General features: G+C 43.8%; 1 protein-coding gene across 1 annotated transcript in view; it reads right to left on the bottom strand.

Annotated features, from left to right (window-relative positions):
* PDZRN3 (PDZ domain containing ring finger 3) overlaps positions 1-23,426 on the bottom strand; it is a 276,873-nt gene that overhangs the window by 252,967 nt on the left and 480 nt on the right. Inside the window, 2 exon segments of the mRNA XM_023727916.1 lie at positions 4,695-4,781; positions 23,188-23,426. The exon segment at positions 23,188-23,426 is cut by the window's right edge and continues 102 nt beyond it. Of these exon segments, the coding sequence (XP_023583684.1) occupies positions 4,695-4,781; positions 23,188-23,426 (326 nt within the window).

Raw genomic sequence — 23,426 nt, 5'->3', positions numbered from 1 at the left:
CAGCCGGCTGTGGGTGCTGTGTTAGATCAGCTATCCTCAAAAGGCATCCCTGCCTAGCATCACAGTGCTCTGCATAGACCTATTGCACAATAACCCTTTACAGGCTGACTATCTGTGTGCTCTCCTTCCTCTCTCACAGCAGCCTCACCAATGCACTAGTCCAAACACATTTGTGTAGGTCCCTACATGCATACCTCGCGTACCTTACATAAAAGTACAAAGCTACGAAGTACCCTCTCACTGCTGAGTGCATACCAGGTATGCAGCAAGTGCTCTATGCATATCATTTAATCCTCACAATAACTCCAAGAAGTAAGTACTATGATATCCATTTTATAGATGAAAAAACCTGAGGCTAAGAGAGGTTATATAACTTACCCGAGGTCACACAGCTAACAAGTGGCATGGTTGGGTTTCAAACTCAGGAAAGGTTTGTTTTCCTGTACATGCCCTGTGTGCAATACTGTCTCCCACTGAGAAAACCCTCACAAGAATACGTGAATTCAGAAGTCCAACATTCCAGGCTATGGAACATTCCAGTATAGAAGAACATGAAAAGTCTCAATGAACCACAAAGGATTTATGAACAAGCTTGAGTACCCTAAGAGGTGATGTCAATGCATCAAAATGAAAAGAAATCTGTGTTTACTCTAGTTTAACTGCTTTGCATTTTTTTGGCTGGAGAGGAAGAGAGAGATAAGGATGGGATTTTGGCTTTGGTTTGTTTTGCAGACTACATCGTACACAAGTAATTTTTCTTAAGCAGCATCAGAAAGTTCAAGCAAAAGCCAGAGAGAAATAGGAAAGACTAAACACCAGAATTTAGGCTGTATTAAGACAGGGCTGAGGGATGGGGGCAGGATGCAAAAAAATACAGAAAGCACAGAATCAAAGAAAACCAGATCAAGCCCATTCCTGACATGTACATTTTTCTCTTAAAAGACGCCTCTTCATTCTCAGTATGCTTGACTCCTCTCGTACCATGTTTTAAACTAGAGCTATTTATCAAGGTGAACTAACATGACTTAGGGTTTATTTTGTTTTGCTGACTTGTGTAAAAGAAAAATGAAAGGGACTGTTTGCATCCCGGGAGTACCTGACAACGAAGCACCCTTGCCAAAGGCTTATGTGAGGGGCTCGCTACACTTGACTGGCTGCTGTTTCTCAGGGATATGAGAACTAATGAATGAGTGATGTGATTTTGCTAAGAGCATTGCGTACTGCATCATGCCATGAAAAGCCTTATGACAGAGCCCCCACAGCTGGGCTATTTCACAACCCAACCAAGCATTTAACACAGGAATTCCTTGGGAAACATACACGTCATTCATATTGCATCCAACTTCCCGTAACCAACAATGCGGGCGCGCTATTGCTCATCTTGGCTTTTGGGTGTGTTCTCAAAGACCTACCAGACTTTGCAGGCAACCGTGCAGAATACATTTAGGTTGCATTAGGCTATTTCTCCTAATCAGGATAAGTTTAAAAAAATAGAAAACACGGTGACAAACACATGCACAGGATGGAATTCGATCTTCCTTCACATACACAGAGTTCTTACAAAAAGACCACGTACACTGAAGCACTTACCAGAGCTAGAAAATTCTGTCCAGTTTGTAATTAAACCACCTTTTTAAAGGAAAAACAAAATAATCTAAAACATGCTTCTTGATAAGCAGAGAGTAGACCTGTATTCCAGTGGGCCTGGGAGCGCCCCTCCACACCTAGTGACGTACAGAAACCAAACATCATCTTCACTGGCACCCTTGGCTTTAACATACCAGGTTTCCCAACAATCACTAAGCCACAGACACACCTCCCTGTTTCAAGCTTTTTCCAGACATTGGGCTCTCTTTTCCTAAAGCTGCTTTGGCGTGGTTAGAGACCCCAGGCAAAGAATAGACTGGTCTTCCCGGGTTGGGCTCTTTTGTCTGCAGAAGCCTCTGAAAGATCTAACAGTCAAATGAACCTTAGTTTATCAAAGCTGTTTCTTAAAACTGCTAACAGTGGGTGGGAGAGAAGGGAAAATAGTTATGAAGGTAAACCAAGGGCAGTCAACTCTGTTATCTGTGTTAAATGGCAAAACACGTCCTCCACAAGGAGTCCGAGAACAGGGGTCCAAGCCCCCAACAAGTCTGGTCAATGACTTAAACTCTCCAAGTCCTGTTTGCTCCCTCAGCCCCTCCCAGAGCTGGAGAAGGTGGGGATCCCAGCAGCAAGGACTAAATCAGAGCGGCATGATGACATGTGGCCCAGGATCTCAGTCAACCGGTGAGAGGTAAAATAACAAAAAACCAACATCTCGGTGTGTGTATTTTCACAATTAAAAGAAAAAATATCAAGAGCAAAAAAAAAAATTATATATATATGCACACACATCTATATTAACCTCACATGATCCTACAGTCTCCTGAGAATTCCAGGGATGACGGGAGAAATACTGTGTGTGAGCAGTTTCTGGAGATCAGCAAAACAGGGATGATCTCTGCCCCACACCCCTCATTTTACAGGGCCCTGTGTTCTTCTTCCTGTTTTCATCTCATCATATAAAATCTTTTTTACATACGTGTTTTATAAAGCAGATACTGGATCAGCTCATCATCTTAACCTCTACGTATCACTTACTACGAAGACATCACATCTTATAATAAACTGCTTCCTTACTGTGAAACTAGGGCTGCAGCCAGGAGCAAACAGATCTGCATCATAATTCTCCTCACGGCACGCCTTTGGATCAAAGCCTGCTATGGCCACTGACTCACCTCAAGAAGTCAAATCCCAAACAGCAGGATGTACTAGGCCCTTCGGGATCAGGCCCCTGTTTTCATCTCTAGGCATGTTTCTGACCACTTCCCTGCACACCCCTAAACTCTATCCACACTCTACTACTGCCCTAACTGCCGGCTCTGTCTCTGCTCCAGACCTGCATGAGCTGTCTCAGCCCCTCCACTTTCTTCTAGCTCAGAGGGCTTCACAGACGGGTCTGTGTGACACAACACATTGGAACGATGGAAGAAAGTATTATAAATTCCATTTATAGTCATACTTCCATCTCCATCATTTAAAATGTTACCTGTAACTTTTCTAAGGCATGTGATGTATTAGTTCAGTAGTGTATTTTTATATACAACCAAATGTGTTCATTTTTTTTAACCGTTGAGAGTGTTCAGTTAAATATATTATATATACAGTAAAACCTGTGAAAGCCAGAACCTGTAGAAGGTGGAAACCTGTCAGAGAAGGAAAATTCAAATATTTTCCATTAATAGAGGGAGAGAAAAGTGGTAAGACTGCACCCTGTCAAAGGCAGAAAACTGAGAGACCTGGAAAAACAAGGCAGTCCCATCAAGTTGCAGTTCTCACAGTTCACTATGTGTATATATATACACATACATACATACGTACGTATGTACGTGTGTGCGCGTGCGTGCGTGCGTGCGCGTGTGTGTGTGTGTGTGTGTGTGTGTGTACTTAAACTTCTGACCTAGCAAACAACTCATCCTTCAGAACTCAGCACCAATAGTCTCTCCCCAGGATGCCTCTTTCCCCAGGGTTCGCTGGCCAAGACATTTTTTAGCATGACCCAGGCACAGAGTATATCAATGACTGCAATGTCATCTTTTCCTAAGTCATTAGTCTCCCCATCTGGACTGTGAGCTCCATGAGGGTGGGGCAAACACTGTCCATAGCTGGAAGGCTGGCATCTTCTCACCCTCTAGGGTGCAGCTCAAGAGCCCCTCCTCCCTTTCCCAACACCCTAGCCAATGATGTTCCTTGCTCCTCGGAATCCATCATACGCCATCCTCCCGTTTCTTTTCTCCCTTGTGTAATTTCTTCCCTCCAGTGTGTAATCATTGTATTTACCTGGTTCTTGACTGATGTTCCAACCAGGACATAACTGAATGACCACAGCTATCCTGTCTTCCTGGCCTCCACTGTGTCTCCCAGCCCTTATTAAACAGTAGACGCTCAATACTCGTTTGTTAAATGAATGAATCTGATTTTCCTTCCCTTTCCCTTGACTATTTTCCTTTGAAGCTAATAAACTAGGAAATGATCAGCAGAAGAAAGGAGCAAAAGATTATACATTGAGGCAATTCCTTTTCAAAGGTGAGATCCTGGAACCACCTTTTGCTACCTCCCCAGAGCCCTTTGGCAAACATTTTCCTCGCAGTTAAGCTGACAGATTTGCATTTGGCCTCTTCTTTGTAGAGGAGGTGCTAATGATGAATGGGGTACCCAAAGAGCTACAGGGGGAGGAAAGAGGAAAAAGGGATGCAATAGTGTACAAAGTAGGGAATCTGTCCCTGACTTATGAAGCATTGACAGAACACAACTTAGAAAACCAGACTTCCAGTGTGGTCACTCACACTCCAGCCCAGCTTAGGAAGGTGGCTGGTTACTCAGTTCCAACTGTACACATCACACACAACTTCATTCAGCCCAACTGCTACACAATGAGAAATGCATCCTAAAAGACAAACAGTTTGGATTAGCTGTTGCATTCCTAGGACCATACTATTCTAGGAGATCATAACTAAATAAACCCTTGGGTGTCAGGATGTTAGAGACGCAATGAAATCTCTAATTACAAAGAACAGAACAAAGTAAGCAAGGGTTCCACTCTTCCTCCTCCAAACTCCTCTGTCTGTTACACCAGGGAAAGGTGAAAAACATTTTAGCAGTTAACATACCACACAGGGCCGACCACCAATAATATTGAATCCCAGGGAGCCAGAGTCTCGGTGCAGGACAAGAGTCAGGCTTTTGGTTTCTTCACCCTGCAAGGAACAAATGAGTTCAAAATTTTATTTACAAACAGGAAAATATTGATGAGAATTTTCTCTCTATCTAACTGGACTTGTGGGCTACTGGAGCTGATCATTAAAAAGCCAATGTCTCTTGGGAAATATAGCTAAGGGACCTTTTTGGAGCCCCAGCTGAAACTTCGTCCTGTGTTTAGGAGGTTACAAACATTGCTAGGTGCTGTCTAACCCTAGAATGACCACATAAAAATGTCTGGAGATGTCCAGACACGCCTGATGGACATTTCTTATTGTTGACTCCTTGGTCTGCAAATGCATCTTTCTTTTGAGCAGTCCACCATGTGCTGGCTGTCTAGACGGCTACTTTCTGTTCGTTTCACAACCATTCTCAACAGCAGCATTCATGTCACGTCACGAAAGTTTCAAAGAGCAGTCCTCTCGGAAGTGTGAGCCCGTGCACAGCCCATCAATAGTCATCCGTGTCTGGGGACTTGGGGGGGAGAGCTGCACTGGAAAAGTCAGACACAAACATGGGGGCGGGGAGAGACAGAAACTCCTGAATCTTACTGAAATGGAGGAGGGGTTTTCACAAAGTAATTACTGTCCAGTTCATATTAAATGCAGAGCTGCTAAACAGAAGACACTCTGTTTAAGGCTGGTAGATGAGAACCTCCTTAAATCAAACAAGCAGAAGTCACCCAGACAGGTCACACTGGCACAATGCTTGACAGGCAAAAGGACAGGGATACGAGGGCACCTCAAAGGACCTGCCCAAGTAACAGCCAGCCAAATAAAAATAGACTTAACCTTATGTGCAAACAGCTACTTAATATTCTTCGACATAAACTTTAAACTCTCTGATAGACCTTTGAAATGTTTCCAATTATACTTCATGTGTACTGATCATAAACTTGCATTTGCTTTGCTCACATTTTCTGCTGAAACATAAACATGGTATTTTGAACTGTGCAAAACGGCAGCTTATGACAGAAGAGATTTTATTCTAATTTACTGCTCACTGATAAAATTTTTGTCGTCTACTTTTTTCTGGAAAAAATGAGTAACACCATTTGAATGGCATGAATGCTACTATCTTTGACATGTCCATACTGGCAAAGAAAACCACTGTTTCTGATCTGTAATGCCCAGTGATTTTTTTCTGGAGCACTGCTTTATTTATTGCTGTAGTTGTCAATGCATAACTCATATTTGGCCAGGAGAACTGTACCCAACAGAGCCCTCTCTGCCCCACCCCTCAAAATTAAAGACTAATGGTTTAACAACAAAAAGACAGAAAACTCAATTTAAAAATAGGCAAAGGACTAGAATAGACATTTCTTCAAAGAAGATATACAAATAAGCACATGAAAAGATGCTCAACGTCATTAGTCATTAGGGAAATGTAAATCAAAACTACAATGAGATACTACTTCACATCCACTAGGATGGCTATTACCAGAAAAAAACAAAAACAGAAAAGATGTAAAGATGTGGAAAAACTGGAATCCTTGGCCATTGCTGGTGGGAATTTAAAACGGTGCAGTACTGTTCACGATAGCAAAAAGATGGAAACAACCTAGGTGCCCATCAATGGACAAATGGATAAACAAATTATGGTATATTCACACAATGGAATACTATGCAACGATAAAGAACAATGGTGAGTCTGTGAAATATAACACGGAGGAATCAGGAAGGCATTATGCTGAGTGAATTTAGTCAGTCCCAAAAGGACAAATATAAGACCACTATTATAAGAATTCAAGAAAAGGTTAAAACACAGAAGAAAACATTCTTTGATGGTTACAAGGGTGGGGAGGGAGGGAGGGGGTTATTCACTAACTAGATAGTAGACAAGCATTATCTTAGGTGAAGGGAAGGAAGACACACACCACAGGGGAAGTCAGCACAACTGGACTAAACCAAAGCTAAGAAGTTTCCTGAATAAAACCAAATACTTGAAGGGACAGAGTAGCAGTGGTGGAGGTCTAGAGACCATGCTATCAGCGGACACCTAGGTCAACTGGCCTAACAAAGTTTATTAAGAAAATTTTCTGCATCCTTCTTTGGTGAGTGGAATCTGGGGTCTTAAAAGCTTACAAGTGGCCATCTAAGATGCATCAATTGGTCCTAACCACCTGGAGTAAAGTAGAATGAAGAACACCAAGGACACAAGGAAAAGGAAAGTATTAGCCCAAGAGACAGAAAGGGCCCCAAAGACCAGAGACTGCATCAGCCTGAGACCAGAAGAACTAGATGGTGCCCGGCTACCAACGACCACCCTGACAGGCAACAGAACAGAGAGTCCCTGGTGGAGCAGGAGAAAAGTGGGGTGCAGAACTCAAATTCTAGTAAAAAAGACCAGACTTAATGGTCTGAGACTGGAGGAACCCCAGAAAGCATGGTCCCCAGACTTTCTGACAATCCAGCAATAAAACCATTCCCGAGGACACCTCTTCAGACGAAGATTAGACTGCACTACGGGACATAAAATGATACTCGTGAGGAGTGTGCTTCTTAGCTCAAGTAGATACATGAGACTAAATGGGCAGCTCCTGTCCCGAGGTGAGATGAGAAGGCAGAGAGGGTCAGGAGCTGCCTGAATGGACACCAGAAATCAGGGGTGGAAAGGAGGAAGGTGCTGTCACAGTATAGGAAGAGCAATTAAGGTCACATAATAATGTATGTATACATTTTTGCATGAGAGACTAACTTGAATTGTAAACTTTCACTAAAAGTACAACAATAAAATAAAAAAAAATTTTAAAAGCCCACAAAAAAATAATAAAATAAATAAAACGGTGCAGCAGCTGTGGAAGAGTTTGGCAATTCCTCAAAAAGTTAAACACAGAATTACCATGTTGTTGTTGTCAGGTGCCATCAAGTCAATCCCAACTCACAGGGACACCATGTGACAGAGTAGAACTACCCATAGGATTTTCTTGGCTGTAATCTTTACAGAAGCAGATCACCAGGTGTTTCTCCCACAGAGCCACTAGGTGGGTTCAAACCACCAACCTTTCGGTTAGCAGCTGAGTACCTAACAGTTGGGCCACCAGGGCTCCCTTGGCCCAGCAATTCCACTCATAGGTATACACTCAAAAGATCTGAAAGCAGGGACGCAAACAGATACTTGTACAACAAGGTTCATTACAGCATTATTCACAATAGCCCAAAAGTGGAAACAATCTAGGTGTCCACAACAGATGAGTGGATAAACCAAATGTATATTCATACCAAAAAAAACATAGCGAACCTACAAGACAGAATAGAACTGCCCCATACGGTTTCCAAGGAGCGCCTGGTAGATTTGAACTGTCGACCTTTTGGTTAGCAGCTATAGCTCTTAACCCCTACGCCACCAGGGTTTCATACAATGGAATATTATTCAGCCATACAGAGAAACGAAGTTCTGATATGTGCTATGACAGTGATGAAACCTGAAAACAGTATGCGAAGTAAAATAAGTCAGGCACAAAAAGGACAAATATTACAGGATCCCACTTACATGAAATATCTAGAATAGGCAAACGTATAGAGACAAGCGTTTATTAGTGGTTACCAGTGGCTGGGGTGAGAGGGAAATGAGAGTTATTGTTTAAGAGGTACTGAGTTTCTGTTTGATGTGTGGAAAAACTTTTGGAAACAGTGGTGATAGCTGCACAACATGGTGAATGTAATTAATGTCACTGAAATGTACCCATAAAAATGGTTACAATGGGAACTTTTGTGTTATATATATTTAACCACAATAAAATAAATTAAAAAAAAAAAAGACTAACGGGCTTCACCGTATAGAAATTATCTCCAGGCTTAAAGCTCTTGGTAACCACGGCTCTTTCTCAGCGTTAGTCTACAACAGAATTTGGAATATTTTCAAAAATTTCAGGTCAGCCTAAGTATAAATTACTAAAATTCTGCAAAAAACAAAAACGACAACTTATCAACAGAAAAAGATATTTAATTTTTGAAGAAAGAACTGGGTGTCCTACAGGAACAACACAACAAAACATCCATTTCTTAAGGGTCACTTACTCCATATATAAAATGAAGTATTTTAATACAAAAGAGAAGCAATTACCTCTATCAAGCTGTGGTACCTAATAAAAAGCAGCAGAACCTCTTTAATGACAGCCCATTTTATTGATATTTTTTATGTGCCAGTTATCAGGACCATCACTGGAGGCATCTATCAATGCTATCAATCTTGACAACCAACTAATCTGGGCCCAAGCAAGTTAACAGGCAGTAACTTTCATCGCTGCAACAGAATGAAAATTCAGATCAACTTCATGGTTCTGAGATGGAAACATAATGATTCTGAAACTGAAACAGTATATACCTTTCTGCCTTGGAAGCTGAAAATCTTGGGAAGTCCATTTCTTGCTTCACTATCTTAAAAAACTCTAAGACCCCTTGCCATCGATTCCAACTCCCAGTGACCCTAGAGGACAGAGGAGAACTGCCTCATAGGGTTTCCAAGGCTGTAATCTTTATGAAAGCAGACTACCATATCTTTCTCCTTTAGAGCGGCTGGTGGGTTTAAACCATCAACCTCCTGGTTCGCAGCTGAGTGCTTTAACCACTGCGCCACCAGGGCTCCTCTTGGCTCTCTTAGAGGGTGAAATGTTAGAAATACACAGGAATTTGAGCAAGTTATCTTACATGTCTGGTTTTCATAACTAATCAGTGATGGACACTGCAACAGTCACCCAGTAATCCAAGGCAGATGGCTTTAGCTTGACATTCTCAAATGATGCACAAAGAAGAATGCACAAAGGATTAAAAAGACTAGTTTTAAATCTACTGTATGATAAACATGCTAAACAAAACAAAAAATCTGAAAAAAAAAGAAGACATTGTGTTACACTGTATTACAATGTATTACATTAACAAGGATAACTGCTAATGTTTGCTGATGACTGTGTACCAGAAATTATACTGAGCATTTAAGTGCTTTATTTCATTTACTCATCCAACAAATCTTATAAATTGGCCTTATTAACGAGCCTCCTGATACAGGTGGAAAAACTCACAGTGATTAAGAAACTTCTCTGAATTCAAAGAGCTAGTAAAAGGTGGAGCTGGGAACCCATGCTCTTCAACCCGGGCTGTAATTACTCTTCCATACTACTCATTTTCAGTGTGGAACATAGAAAAGAATTCCACGTAGGCTTTCAGCATCTTAGGTCCCACCCAAAATGATTCAACTGCTGAATTTCCAAGAAGGAACTCATTTCCAGAAGACCAGTGTCAGAACAAAATCCCAAACTGTTTTACTGAACTGTTTATCTCAAAGAGACCCAATATCTGAGAAGTCCAAGAAACTTAAATGCAGCTCTGGTCTCAGAGATCTCGCTCAAGGAACAAGTGAGACAATGCTTGAAACATAACATTCCTCAGCTGAACAGCAGTTTGCAAAGAAAGTTTTGGAACAATGAAGTGGACCTTCTGTGCCTCCCTGTCAGACCCAGTCACTGAGAATGAAGAAGGGGTGTTCTCAGTCTCTACAAGCATCTTGAATTAGTAACTGAGCTAGTAACTGTCCAGGAGGGGTGAGCACTCAAGGCTTTAGGTGACATTGCCTATTTTAGGATTACAATAGTGAATCCACATGTGGAAGACTCAACACAGGAAGCTGGGGTGAGGATAAAAGAAGACAAGAGACCAGCTCTGTCTAGACTGAATCCCTTTCACTTCGCCCCCTAATTACCACCTAATTACCACAGCTCATTTTCTATTCTCTGACACTCTCAACTTCGTTTCCTTTTTTCCTTTCCTCTGCCCTTCCCGCCGGCAACAACCTTAACTAAGTTAGTGTTCTAACTTTTCAGAAAAAACTGTAATAGAGAATTTAAACACTAAACTTCACACAACAAGCTCAACATGTTAACATTAAGCTCCGCTTCACCATTTAACCTGTTCTGGGCTCAAAATGCTTCAGGAGAGAGGGCATTTAAATGACTCTCACTAAATTGTATTACACCAGTTGAAGAGATGGATAAATGAGATAAGAGCAGAGGCTCTTATCAATGCTGCTTTCCAAACTCTTTGCAAACATTGTGTCAACAGTGGTATCTTTGAACTAAAAAAAAAAAAAAAAATTAACCAACATTGGTCTCGTTGGGTAGTTTACCCGTAACTCACCCTATGAAACAGTCTGACATAGGAAACCAAAGGGGAGAAAGGGTTCTACCTCCACTTGTCACACTGTGTCAAGCACTTCACATAAGCATCTCAATTAACCTGTACAAATTCACCTCTGAAGCAGGCATTATACAAACTGAGATGCAGAAAGTTCATACCCTTGCTCAAGATCAGCCAGCTGTGAAGTGGGAGAGCCAGGATTTGAATTCAGGTTCACGGGCACCCTCTTCTCACGCAACCCTGTGCCTGAAGAGACTAAACTTTCACATTAAAATGTCATGCAAGAGTAGAATAGCTTTTTAATCTATTTAAGCAATGCTTTTTTTTTTCCACTATGAAAATAATGGTTGCAAAGACTGTTGTTGTTGTTAGATGCCATTGAGTCAGTTCCGATTCACGGTGACCCTATGTACAACAGAATGAAACTCTGCCCGGTTCTGCGCCATCCTCACAATTGTTGTTATGCTTGAGCCCATTGCTGCAGGCACTGTGTCAATCCATCTCGTTGAGGGTCTTCCTCTTTTTTGCTGACCCTCTACTTTACCAAGCATGACGTCCTTCTCCAGGGACTGATCCCTCCTAATTACATGCGCAAAGTACATGAGATGAAGTCTCACCATCCCTGCTTCTAAGGGGCATTCCGGCTATACTTCTTCCAAGACAGATTAGTTTGTTCTTCTGGCAGCCCATGGTATATTCAACATTCTTTGCCAACACCATTAGTTCAAAGGCACCAATTCTTCTTTGGCCTTCCTTATTCATTGTCCAGCTTTTGAATGCATATTTGCAAAGATTAAGAGTATCTATTTTACCCCAAAGAGTATCGTAAGCATATCTATTATCCCCCAAACAGAACACTAAAAAATCTTGGATGCTAGAGTCAAAACTGAGGTGAGTTTTCTCATCCACAGAATGGGGATAACAACAGTTTCTTCTCACCTTACAGGGTTACTCTGAGGCATGAATGAGATAGATAATACTTGTAAAGTGCCTCAGTACTGTGCCTCGCCAATAATTAAGTGCTCAAAACATGATCATGGCCAAGTCTGGGACCCACTAAAACTAGCTCAGCTCAGCACTGAGCTTTTTTACCCCATAAATTAATCTTCTACAAAAGCCAACCACCATCCATCAGTTTGTCTGTACTGTGGTGGGTTGTGTGTTGTTATGATGCTGGAAGCTATGCCATCAATATTTCAAATACCAGCAGGGTTACCCATGGTGAGCAGGTTTCAGTAGAGTTTCCTGACTAAGATAGACTAGGGAGAAAGGACTGGTGATCCTCTCCCAAAAATGAGCCAATGAAAACCCTATGGATCATACAATATTGTCTTACATAGAGCTGAAAGATGAGTGCCTTAGGTTGGGTTGTTGTAAGTTGCCATCAGGTAGATTCTGACCCATGTGTGCAGAGTAGAACTGCTCCATTGAGTTTTCATGGCTGTAATGTTTCAGAAGCAGATCCTCAAACCTTACTTCTGAGGTACCTCTGGCTGGGTTTGAACTACCAATCTTTCAGTTAGTAATCCAGTACTTAACCATCTGCACCACCCAGGGACTCCCTGGAGGCACTGAAAATACACAGTAGCCGCAACAATGGACTCAAGCATACCAGTGATAGTGAAAATGGCACAAGACCAGGCAATGTTTCATTCTGTTGTACATAGGGTCGCCATGAGTTGGAGCCTCCTCTCCAACAACTAACAACAACAAACAAAAGCCAAGTGACAGACAATGTCTAATCCTAAATTAGTTCATCAAAATCAAGTTTGCAAGAGCGAGGGGCTGAAGTAGATAAAGATAATTATATAATCATCACGTCTGACCAGGGATGGAGGGTACTTCCAGGTATTGTCTCATTTTTCCAACACTGGTACATTGTAGGAGACTGCTGGAATAAATGCCCAGTGAACACACTTTATTCCGGAGGCGGTGGGAAGAGACAGATTGAAGAGACAATGACAGCAGCTCAGCCTGGACCTTCAGGTGAGCCTTGATGGGACAGGCAAATGATAATGACCACATGGGCTGTGGAGCGCAGGAAGGGGAAATCGGACATACGGCCTGACCAGACATGGAAGGAGATGGCTATAGTACAAGAGAGACAGGAAAACAGATCTTGGCTCACAGCAGGTTAGGAGAAAGATTAAGTCTAAGACATGGTAGACCTGGATATGGACTTGGAGGTAGAAGAGAGCTGGGGTACTTGGGAATTGCTGAGACACTACAGACTTGTCTAAGTTCTACCAGACCAGTGGGTCTTAGTGGGTTGGGAAATAAAGTGGAGAATAAAGTAAAAAGAACAACAAAAACAACAAAAATGGAGGTGAGAGGACACCTCCATGACAGCTCTTCCTACAGCTGTCACCTTTTCTACTACTCCTTCCAGATGGCAAGTGCCTCCTCCCTTCAGTAGCCAGGACTCCAGAGACTGAGGAGCCCTCACCAAGAGTCTGGTGGAGAAGGCAGGCTCCAGTCATATTCTGGACTCCAATGACATCAACTGCCTCCTTGGGTCTGGACAAGAAGCTCCAACCACAACCTCAGCACCCCAGCTTCAACCCCAGAACCCAATTCAAGGGTATAGTGCAATGCAGAGGCAACTTGGGAGACCCTGAGGTCTTTAAGATTGAAAAGGGCATAGATATGTTAACCTGGGGTAAACGGGACATGGGCATCAGGACCTAAACAATGACATGAGCCATCCAAAGCCCCTGAGTGACAGGCAGAAACAGAAGCTCAATTTTTAGGAACATACAGTTGATTTGGCGGGTATTGGTGGTTCGGTGGTAGAATTCTTGCCTTCCATGAGGGAGACCCGAGTTCAATTCCCAGCAAATGCACCTCATGTGCAGCCACCACCCATTCGTCAGTGGAGGTTTCTGTTCTGCTATGATGCTGAACAGGCTGCAGTGAAGCTTCCAGACTTAGACCAGGAAGAAAGTCCTGGCGATCTACTTCTAAAAATTAGCCAATGAAAACCTTATGGAACACAACTGTCCGATCCTCAACCAATCGGGGGGTGCTGCAGGACTGGGCAGTGTTCTGTTCGATTGTGCATGGGGTTGCCATGAGTCAAAAGCAGCTAACAACAACAACGTGGTTGATTTTGTTTAAATTAGTCTTTGTCGTCACATGGGAACACTTAACTACTAGATCAGTGTTAAAATTACCTGAAACATTATCTGTCCAATCTTCATCTCAAGGCCTAACTAGACAAACATTTTAGAGGGAAAAAAGTCACAATGAAAAAGCAAAAATACAATGTACTTTGATTGTTAAAAAACACCTATGTTAGTTGTTTATAATAAACGTCCAAGAATGTGAACTGTCTTCTGTGGGCAAAGTCCCTTTTCCTTTTAATATTACTCTATTACTGTTTTGCTCCAAGCAACACAGCCTCAGAAGCTTGGATGCGTGCCATCTCCTGATCAGTGTGGTGGCTCCCAGCGTCCTTCCATGCCACTGTCCATGTGGGCTCTCTCTAAAAACGCCTTTCCATCCAACGACAGGTGTTCCCCGAATATCCTTGCTGTGGGACTCAGAGGCGAGAACTGGCTAGACTGGAACGCTGCCCAGAGGGTTGGAAGAAGTGTAACTGACTGACCGCTCGTCTATGAATGTGGGGTGACATGACACCTTTCAACTTCAGATTATGCAAAGCTCTCTGAGACTCACACAGCTGGGAAACAGCTCAGTCTGTTGCCTAGTGACCAGAAAGTGTTGTTAAGTTTGGTTCTCTCCAAGCAAAAACTGTGCTGGGCTAAGGGAGCAGGAGGCAGAGCTGGCTGCCAGAAGGTCTCTACTAAGGAAATGGGGATGTCTTCACTCCCTACACTCAGATGTTCTTGGCCTCATTGTAGTTCAAGCTATGCTTTTAATGATGAAGCAGCCTGGACCAACACGTTCTTATAATTCAAACTCCAACTCTAGGCAAGGCATTCTTTGAAGAACAGAAGAGGAAACTGTTCAAGACTAAGACAGAAGACAGCATTACGATGATACTTGAAAATGAACTGAAAATGGATGAAACAGCGTAAGTATTGGAAACCTGCGCTTGTCACCAAAACAGGAATAGAGAGCATGAAAAGAGACAAAGCACATGGGGAAACCAGCGAAAAGAAATAAAAAAATAGTTTTTCTGGGATAATACTATTCACAGCGTGTTTTATATTCATCTATAAACCAAACAAGATATTGAAAAATAATAAGAGATGAGAGATTTTCAGTACTTCCATAGGCAATAAAAATAAATTTCAGTCTGCTGTTATATTTAAATAACCTGAGAATTACCTAAATGTATATTGTTTCCATTTCTATTCATCTGATTTCAAATTTGTATCTCTTATTTTTCGTCCTGGGCTCACCTGTTTTTCTGGTGAACATCCACGAGCAATGCTTCACCAATGCAAAATGCAAAAAACTCCAAATCAGACAAACAAAACCTTATTTAAAGTCCTAAAGCATCTCAACATTTCCAGGTGATAGATTGATGGACGGTTTGAGGTCTTTAAACTTAAACATCCATTTACCCAACCTGAGGCATTTCTTCCTTAAATCAGAAAGAAAGCAAAGGCTACTCGGCTGTACAATCTGTAAGCGTCTGCTTATAGGAAGGTAGAAGCTTTGCCTGGCCCGCCTCTCGTTGTTGTTGCTGTTAGGTGTTGTAGAGTCGGTTCTGACTAACAGCGACCCTACATACAACAGAACGAAACACTACCCAGTCCTGCGCCATCCTCACAATCATTGTTATGCTTGAGCCCACTGTCGCAGCCACTGTGTCAATCCATCTCACTGAGAGTCTTCCTCTTTGTCACTGACTGTTTACCTTACCAAGCATGATGTCCTTCTCCAGGCACTGGTCCATCCCGATAACATGTCCAAAGTACGTCAGACGTAGTCTCACCATCCTTGCTCCTCAGGAGAATCCTGGTTGTACTTCTTCCAAGACATATTTGTTCGTCCTTTGGGCAGTCCATGGAATAGTCAACATTTTTTGCCAACACCATAATTCAAAGGCATCAGTTCTTCTTCGGTCTCCCTTATTCATCATCCAGCTTTCACATGGATGTGAGGTGACTGAAAACACCATGGCTTGGGTCAAGTGCACCTTAGTCTTCAAGGTGACATCCTTCCTTTTGGTGGACAGATATAAATACACACGATGCAGTCACAGATCCCTGCGACTCTCATTTTAATCACAATTTTAACCTCCTCCTTCACATTTTATCCCAGAGTTGCTACTCAGAGGCAGTGAAGCTGATTTGAGTATCCTTCTTTCAAACCTTCCACCACCAAAAAAGTCAGAGGATAGAAATCCAGGGAACAGGTCAATCAGAGGCAGTTACAAGCCTCATTATGAAATTGTGAATCTTTGAGTAAAAATTGCTTTCCTCCTTTTACACAACAACCACTTCAAATTTCTCAGGTTTCATCAATAATTTATTTGAACAAGCTCTAAAATCAAAGATGTGTCGTCTATAATCTGAAGTCACATAACAGATGTTCAATAAATGCCTAAGTCTTACTCTGTACCTGATGTATACAATCTCATTTAATCCTAAAGACAACCCTATCAGCAGCTATACTATTATCCCCATTTTAGAGATGAGGCTGTTATGGCTTAGAGATGGAGAGATGACTGCCCCAGAGTCCCTCAATAGTGGGGCAGAGGGAGGATATGGACCCCAATACTGTTAACTCCAGGGTCTGGATGCTAACCACACACAACCTATCAGCTCCATCAGGCTATCCTGGCACCTGCCCACTGACCTCAGGCCCAGATCCCACCCTAACCTACATGCTGAAGGGACGTCATTCCTCTTCCAACTCATGTGCAGCAAAGACACTGGGCCCCTGAAAACTGTTTTTGGTGAAATTCTGGGGGTGACTTCTCTGCCCAGGACTCATCTCTGCACACCCATCTCCCACTATCAGGGCAAAGTGCACCTCCCTCTTTCTAGGGATACAGCTGCTACCGGGCCCCTGGCACACAGGTTGCACCGCCTCTCTGCTCCACAGGGTAGGCTCCCCGTGAATATACATACAGAATGGGTGAAAACGATGGGTCCATCTGTTAGTTATTTTCTTTACAAGAGTAATCATTATGTTACACCACTTCCCCTCCTTATTGGAACAGGCTTATTAGAAAGAACACCATTAGTCATTGGGGGCACAGATGTTAACCCACAGCTAAACAGCTTGAGTGAGCACAGAAGAGCAAGACTTGTGTTTCCAAAGGCATAAGCGGATGTCTGCTTGATCCCATGGGTTAAAGCGGGTCAAGTTTACCTTTTTATCTGACAGTGCTTAGCACAGCGCCTGGCACGCTATATAAGAATATGAGGAACTCAACTCAGCAAATACTTTGGAAGGATTTTGTTTGGTTCCTACTGGTACCCACTCTTACAATTACTAGGATGAAAATTAAAGAGATGAGCCACCATTTCATCTGGGACTCCATTACTTTATTTCCACTTTATTATTTTGTCTAAGCCTTTTTATAGCCAGGATCTGTTTTGTTTTACCTTTAAATGTGCTCTCCACCAGACCTATGAAAAAGGAAATTAGGGCGCGGGATGAACACATTTCCTCACTATGGACCACAAACCATCAGACAGACTAAAACGAGCCAAAGGAGGATGCTGGGCAAGTTATTTAACCTCCAGAGCCTCTGTTCTTTCATCTGTGATATGGAGGGTATGCCTCACTGGTAACAGTACCTACATCACAGGCGCCTTCTGAAGATGAAATAAAATAATGCATCGAAACCACCAACCCATATGGTGCTTGGTGTGTGTAATAACTGTCCTTAGGAAGCCTGTATGAGACGTCAGAGGGGACACTGACTCAGGAGAACATACTTTGCTTATTTTGGTAACAGAGTATGAGCTTGGTGTCGGGTGATGCTGGGTTCAATCACCTCTTAGAATCTATCTAACTTCTCGCTTTAACCTAGCTATTTTATAATCTGTCCCTCTCATCACAAAAAGAAAAAAAAAAAAAGTCTACCCAATAAAGCAGATGGAGAAGCTAATGTATATGCGTATAGAAAGTACCAACAGGGTGTGGCACCCAGTGCAACTCAGTGAGTATTACTTCAAGTTCTGTGGTCTACTGTCCAAGGCCTTATAGATTCTTACTCATCAAATATTTTTGCAGACAGGCAAGCATCATTTCTGAACAAGAACCACTACAGATAAATCACAACAGAATCCCCACTCCAAATTGTCCAGGTGCAATCATTTAATCCAGTGGAACTGAGTAACATAGTCATAAACCAAGTCCTAATTTCTTTACAAACCACAGAAAGAAATGGATGTCGCTGGCAGCCTGCAATTCCCTGAGCTGAACCGGGCTGTTCTGTGAGATACACCCTGAAATGGCTTTTTGCTGAAGCTTTTCAGAAATGGAAAACATACAGAATGGTGAACAGTCTGATAGAAACACTTCAAGGTGTTTAGACAGCTTGGACACCTTTTAATACAACTGTCTATTAGATTCAGTTATCTCCAGGAGTTCTGAAATGGTCAAAATTGTTTCTGGGATTTGGGGCTTTATACAACTTGATCTGGGTGGACCTAGTAGAACAAAACGAATGCCTGCCAACAACCTGGAAACAATTTTTAACGATTTTGTTAACTTGGGGGTCACGGAAAAACTCATGCTTTTTAATACAAACCCACTCTTGGTTAGCAATCTGCAGAGTGTTGAGAGCTGACAAGACAGTCCTTTGGATTTTTAATTCATCCACCGAACACATACATACCAAGAGCCTGAAGTATGCAAACAACGTATCTAGCGCTGAACAGGACAGACGTGTACGGTCCCTGCCAGGGAGAGAGACAATAAACAACTCACCAGTTATTTAGTTATAGCTGTGACAGATGCCATGAAATCAGGGCACCAGTTTACTGTCAGTCAGAGAGGGATTCCTGGAGGTAGTGAGCTGAGATGGGAAGGACGGAAAGGCTATCTAGTGAAGAGCAGTTGGAAAGACTGTTCCAGGCAGAGGGAAGAGCAAGTACAAACGCCCAGAGGCAGCAAGGGTCTTAGGAGCACATTCCTGGAACTGCCAGAGACCAGTGGGGCTGGGAGGAGAGAAGAAAGAGCAGAGGGATACAGGCAGGGTGTGGCTGGCAGGAACCAGAGCATGCTGGACCTTACAGCCACCCAAGAGAAACAGGATGGCACAGAAGGTTTAAAGGGGAGAGGATATGGGACTTACATTTCTAAGATATTCTTGCTGCTAGGTAAAGAACAGACTGAAGGGGAACAAGAAGGTACATGATAGGAGCTGCTGCTGTGATCAAGGCAAGAGATGATGGTGGTTGAGACCATGGTTCTCAACCAGGGCTGATTTCTGGCAATGCCTGGAGACATTTTTGATTGTCACGACTAGGGAGCTGCTACTGGCATCTAGTGGGCAGAGTCTAAGGATGCTGCTAAACATCCTACAATACACAGAAGATCATTCTTTCTCCTCCAAAACACAGATTTCCTGGCCCAAAATGTCAATAAGTGCCAAGTTTAAGAAACCTTGGATTAAACCAAGGTGATCATTCATTGGGGCTGGAGAGTAGTGGATAGGTTCAAAAGGTATCCTGGAGGTAAAACTGACAGGACTTCGTGATAGACTGGATGTGGGGGTGTCAGAGCAGAAGGTATCAAGGGTCTAAGACTGAAGTTTCTCAACAATTCCAAGGAAAGTTATGTCCAGAACTTTTCCTTCCCAGAAAGCAAAAAGTTTTTGCTCTAGAATGCTTTTGCTCTTAGAATCTGGTGGGTAAGTCCAGGTGGGAAACAGGCTGGAATCAAAACTCTTAACTTACTCAAGTGAAGCATCACCAAGTCAGCTGCAGCCCAGCTGCAGCTTTAGAGCAGTTAAAAATGCCTCTCTAGGTCCCAGCTGCCTATCCTCTTAATTGCTAGGCGGTCTGCATTTTAGAACTTCACTCTGGCCTTTCTTAAACTTTTAGGAAAGGCTGTTCAGACGGTGATGAGTAGAATCAAAACCGTGTGGAGGAGACAAATGCGTGTTTGGTTTGGGTCTATATCTCAGTTTAAACGCTTCATCTTGTTCAGTTGCTACACAAAATGGGATAGGTGGATCAACAGCAACCAGGAACTTGTTTGAAATGCAGAATCTCAGGCCCTGCCCTAGCAAGACAGGATCAGAATCTCTAGGGAGTTACCAGCTGCCAGTGAGTCGAGTCTGACTCATCGTGACCCCATGTGTCAGAGTAGAACTGTGCTCCATGGGGTTTTCAATGGCTGTTCTTTTCAGAAACAAATCACCAGGCCTTTCTTCCAAAGTGCCTCTGGGTGAACTCGAACCTCCAACCTTTTAGTTAATGGTGGCGCACATTAACCATCTGTACCACCACGGACGCCTCCCTCAGAGAACACAGGAATCAGTGTTTGAACAAGCTCTCCGGGTGATTCCCATCATACTAAGGTTTGAGAAGCCCTGATCTCGCTCACTGGTAGGTACAGCGCTGGCAAACCTAAGCGCTCCGCAGGTATCCCAAAAACAAACAAACCAACCCTGAGATAACTGAAATAATGGGAGATCATTTTATGGAACACGTTCTAGGACTTGAAGAGCTGGTATCAAAATCATCTGAGTGTTTCTTATCTACTTCAGCTTGTAACAGAGAAGTAAACATTAGGGTTTATAAAAAAACAAAAAAAGAAATGTTATACATGAGTTTCCAAGACATAAATCCTGCTGCCTTTTGGAAGAGAATAAACAATATCCAGTGGGAGCAGAGAGTCGGCCCGATGAAATAAACAAGTTCTTAAATAGCTTCCCATGGGATGGGACTTTCTGGCTGACACACGAAGGGCCATGGAGAGTTACTTCGGGGAAGAAGAGCAAGCCTCCCCAATGCGCCTGCTGAGGCCATCCAGGGTCTGAGACCAGAGAAACCATTTACAGCAGCTTTCGCGTCAGGCCCAGCTAGGATGGCCTCAAGGCTAGCACCAAGGTCCGTAAAAAGTCGTAAGCAGGGCTCCAGTCCCAGAACAAAACTTTCTCTGTAGGTTCAAAAAGCAACATCTCGTCCCTAGCTTAATACCCTTGATTACCCTACCCGCCTACCCAACAGAGCTTCAAAAACATCCACAGTTTTGACTCAAGTATCACATTTTTGATTCTAAGAACGAGTTTACCCAAACACTCCAGAATGAAAACAGAAAGGCAAGAAGAAATAATAAACCAGCTTAACAATGAATGATGTATAAACTCTGGGGGAGTGAATGGCTTATTTATAAACAAGCACGGCTTAAAACTACGCAGAAGTTCAGATGACAGCATGAACGGGGAACTCCTTCGCCCCAAACCTGCCGCCTCCCTGCAGCCCAAGGTTTGCCCTCAGTTTCGGTGACTCGCCTCCTCACACCCGCCTTTGGAGTGCCTGTGCAGTCCTGGGTGAGCAGAGGAGCTGTAAATATTTGCCCTTCGCCCAGAGCCGGCCAGCTGCTGAGGCTGCAGCTGACAGACAGGCTGGGGGCCAGGAGGGGAGAGAGTCACAAAACTTGCAGGCCTGGTGTGCACGTATGGGAGTGGGGGGATGGGAGGCCGCCGGGAGAGGCATGGCAGACTCAAGCCCCGGGGGCTCTTGGACAAATATGTATGCCTCTTAGCCATGCCATCTGGGGCAGGACAACCACAGAGTGGCAGCAGCATGGCCCATGCCCCTCCCCAGTGAGGCAGAAGTACCCATCTGTTGACAATGTGGCCTTTGCAATCTGGGAAACTAGTGGTTCTCAATTGGGGTGATTTTCCCCCCAGAGGACACTTGGCAATGTCTAGGGCATTTTTGATTGTCACAACTTGGGGGGGGGGGCTTGCTACTGGCATCTAGTGAGTAGAGACCAGGGATACTGCTGAACCACCTACAATGCACAGGACAGTCCCTCACAACACAGGCCCAAAATGTCAACAGTACTGAGGATGGGCACCCTGAGGTAGACCTGAATCCCAGCCATGCTGCAAGTCACTGTGTGATTCTGAACAAGTTATACACCCTTCCTGAGCCTGTTTCCTCATCTCGAAGGATTAAATGGGTAATGCATGTAAAGTGCTTACTACAGTTGCTGGCACACAGTAAACACTCAATAAATGGTACTTGTGGTTACACCAGGAGGCAACACAATAGTGATTAAAAGCTTGGGCTGGAGAGATAGGCACACGTGGGTTCAAAACCCACCTCTGGCACCTAAAAGCTTTATGACCCTGGTCACACTCTATGTTACCTGATTAAAAAGGAAACGTCCAGGAAGTGCTTAGCACCGTGCCTGGAGCAAAGTAAGTACTGGCTAGTGGTGACTGTTATCATTACCACCATCTACCAGGGCAAGGGGTGGCTCCAGAGGGAGATGTCAAAAAGAATTGCAAGGTAGCACCTGAGCATTTACTCTCCGCCAAGCGCACTGCCAAGTCCTTTTCATACACTGAACTCCTTGAACTCTGATGAACTATTTTACATTTGGGGAAGCTGAGGCACTTGGCGATTAAGTCTCAAAGTCACCCGGCTGCTTAACAGAAAGCTCAGATTGAAAACAGTTCTAACTCTAGTAGACTTCTTCTTGATCACTTTATACTGGGCGGCAGGTCCTTTAACTCCTTCTGGAATCCCTGGATGAATACTCCAAAGGGAGGCTGGCTGTGTTTTAATTAACCCTGCATCACGTCTCTACGGACCATAGTTTCCAACTTTAGAGAGATTAATTTAAAAGGCTTGCTCAAGGTCACCCAGCTAGTTGGCTAGAATGCAGCTTTTACTCCAGAGGCCTCTCTTTTGGCATCCTTCTTAACTCACACCACGATGGCTATGGGTTCCCTTTATTCTTTCTAGAATCCCTGAGGGTGCATGGATACAGTTCACCCTGTGTGTCACGTCTGCAGGGACCATGCCCGTCCAACCAAGTTAAGCAACTTCCTCAAGATCAACCAACTGGTCTAAGCAGAAAACCTTTGAACACAGTTCCGACTTTGAAGCTGCACTCAATTCTTATTCTACACTTGGTAGTGGATTCTTTTTCGCTTTTCCGGAAACCCTGAAGGTGCGCATCTATACTTCACCGCGTGTCTAGTCTACAAAGACTATAGTTCCAAGCTTAGGTTCAGCGACCTGCTCCCGGTGATAAGGCTGGCAAGAAGAGGGAGGCAGGGATGCTCGTGGGATGCTCCTGGCATCCTCGCGCCCCAAAGGACCAGGCAGGACCCTGGGTGCCTAGCAGGGGGTCGGGGCGGACGGCGGGCGCCTACCTTGCCGCCGGGCGGCGCGGCCACGCAACGGCTGAGCGAGTCGAGGCGCGCACTGTACTCGGTGAACTTCTTCTGGTAGCGCAACGCCGTCATCTGCAACTCGAGCTGCGCTGCGGCCAGCTGCGCGACGAGCGATTTCTCGCGCTTGCCTGCGCGCAGCGCCTCCTTCTTGAGCGCCTTGTGCAGCGCGCCCAGGCGGGCCTGCAACGCGCCGTTGTGCGCCCGCAGTGCCCGCGCGC

The sequence above is a fragment of the Trichechus manatus genome, unplaced genomic scaffold (genome assembly GCF_000243295.1).
Source record: "Trichechus manatus latirostris isolate Lorelei unplaced genomic scaffold, TriManLat1.0 scaffold00020, whole genome shotgun sequence".
NCBI lineage: Eukaryota > Metazoa > Chordata > Mammalia > Sirenia > Trichechidae > Trichechus > Trichechus manatus.
This window is presented reverse-complemented; position numbering and strand designations above follow the sequence as displayed.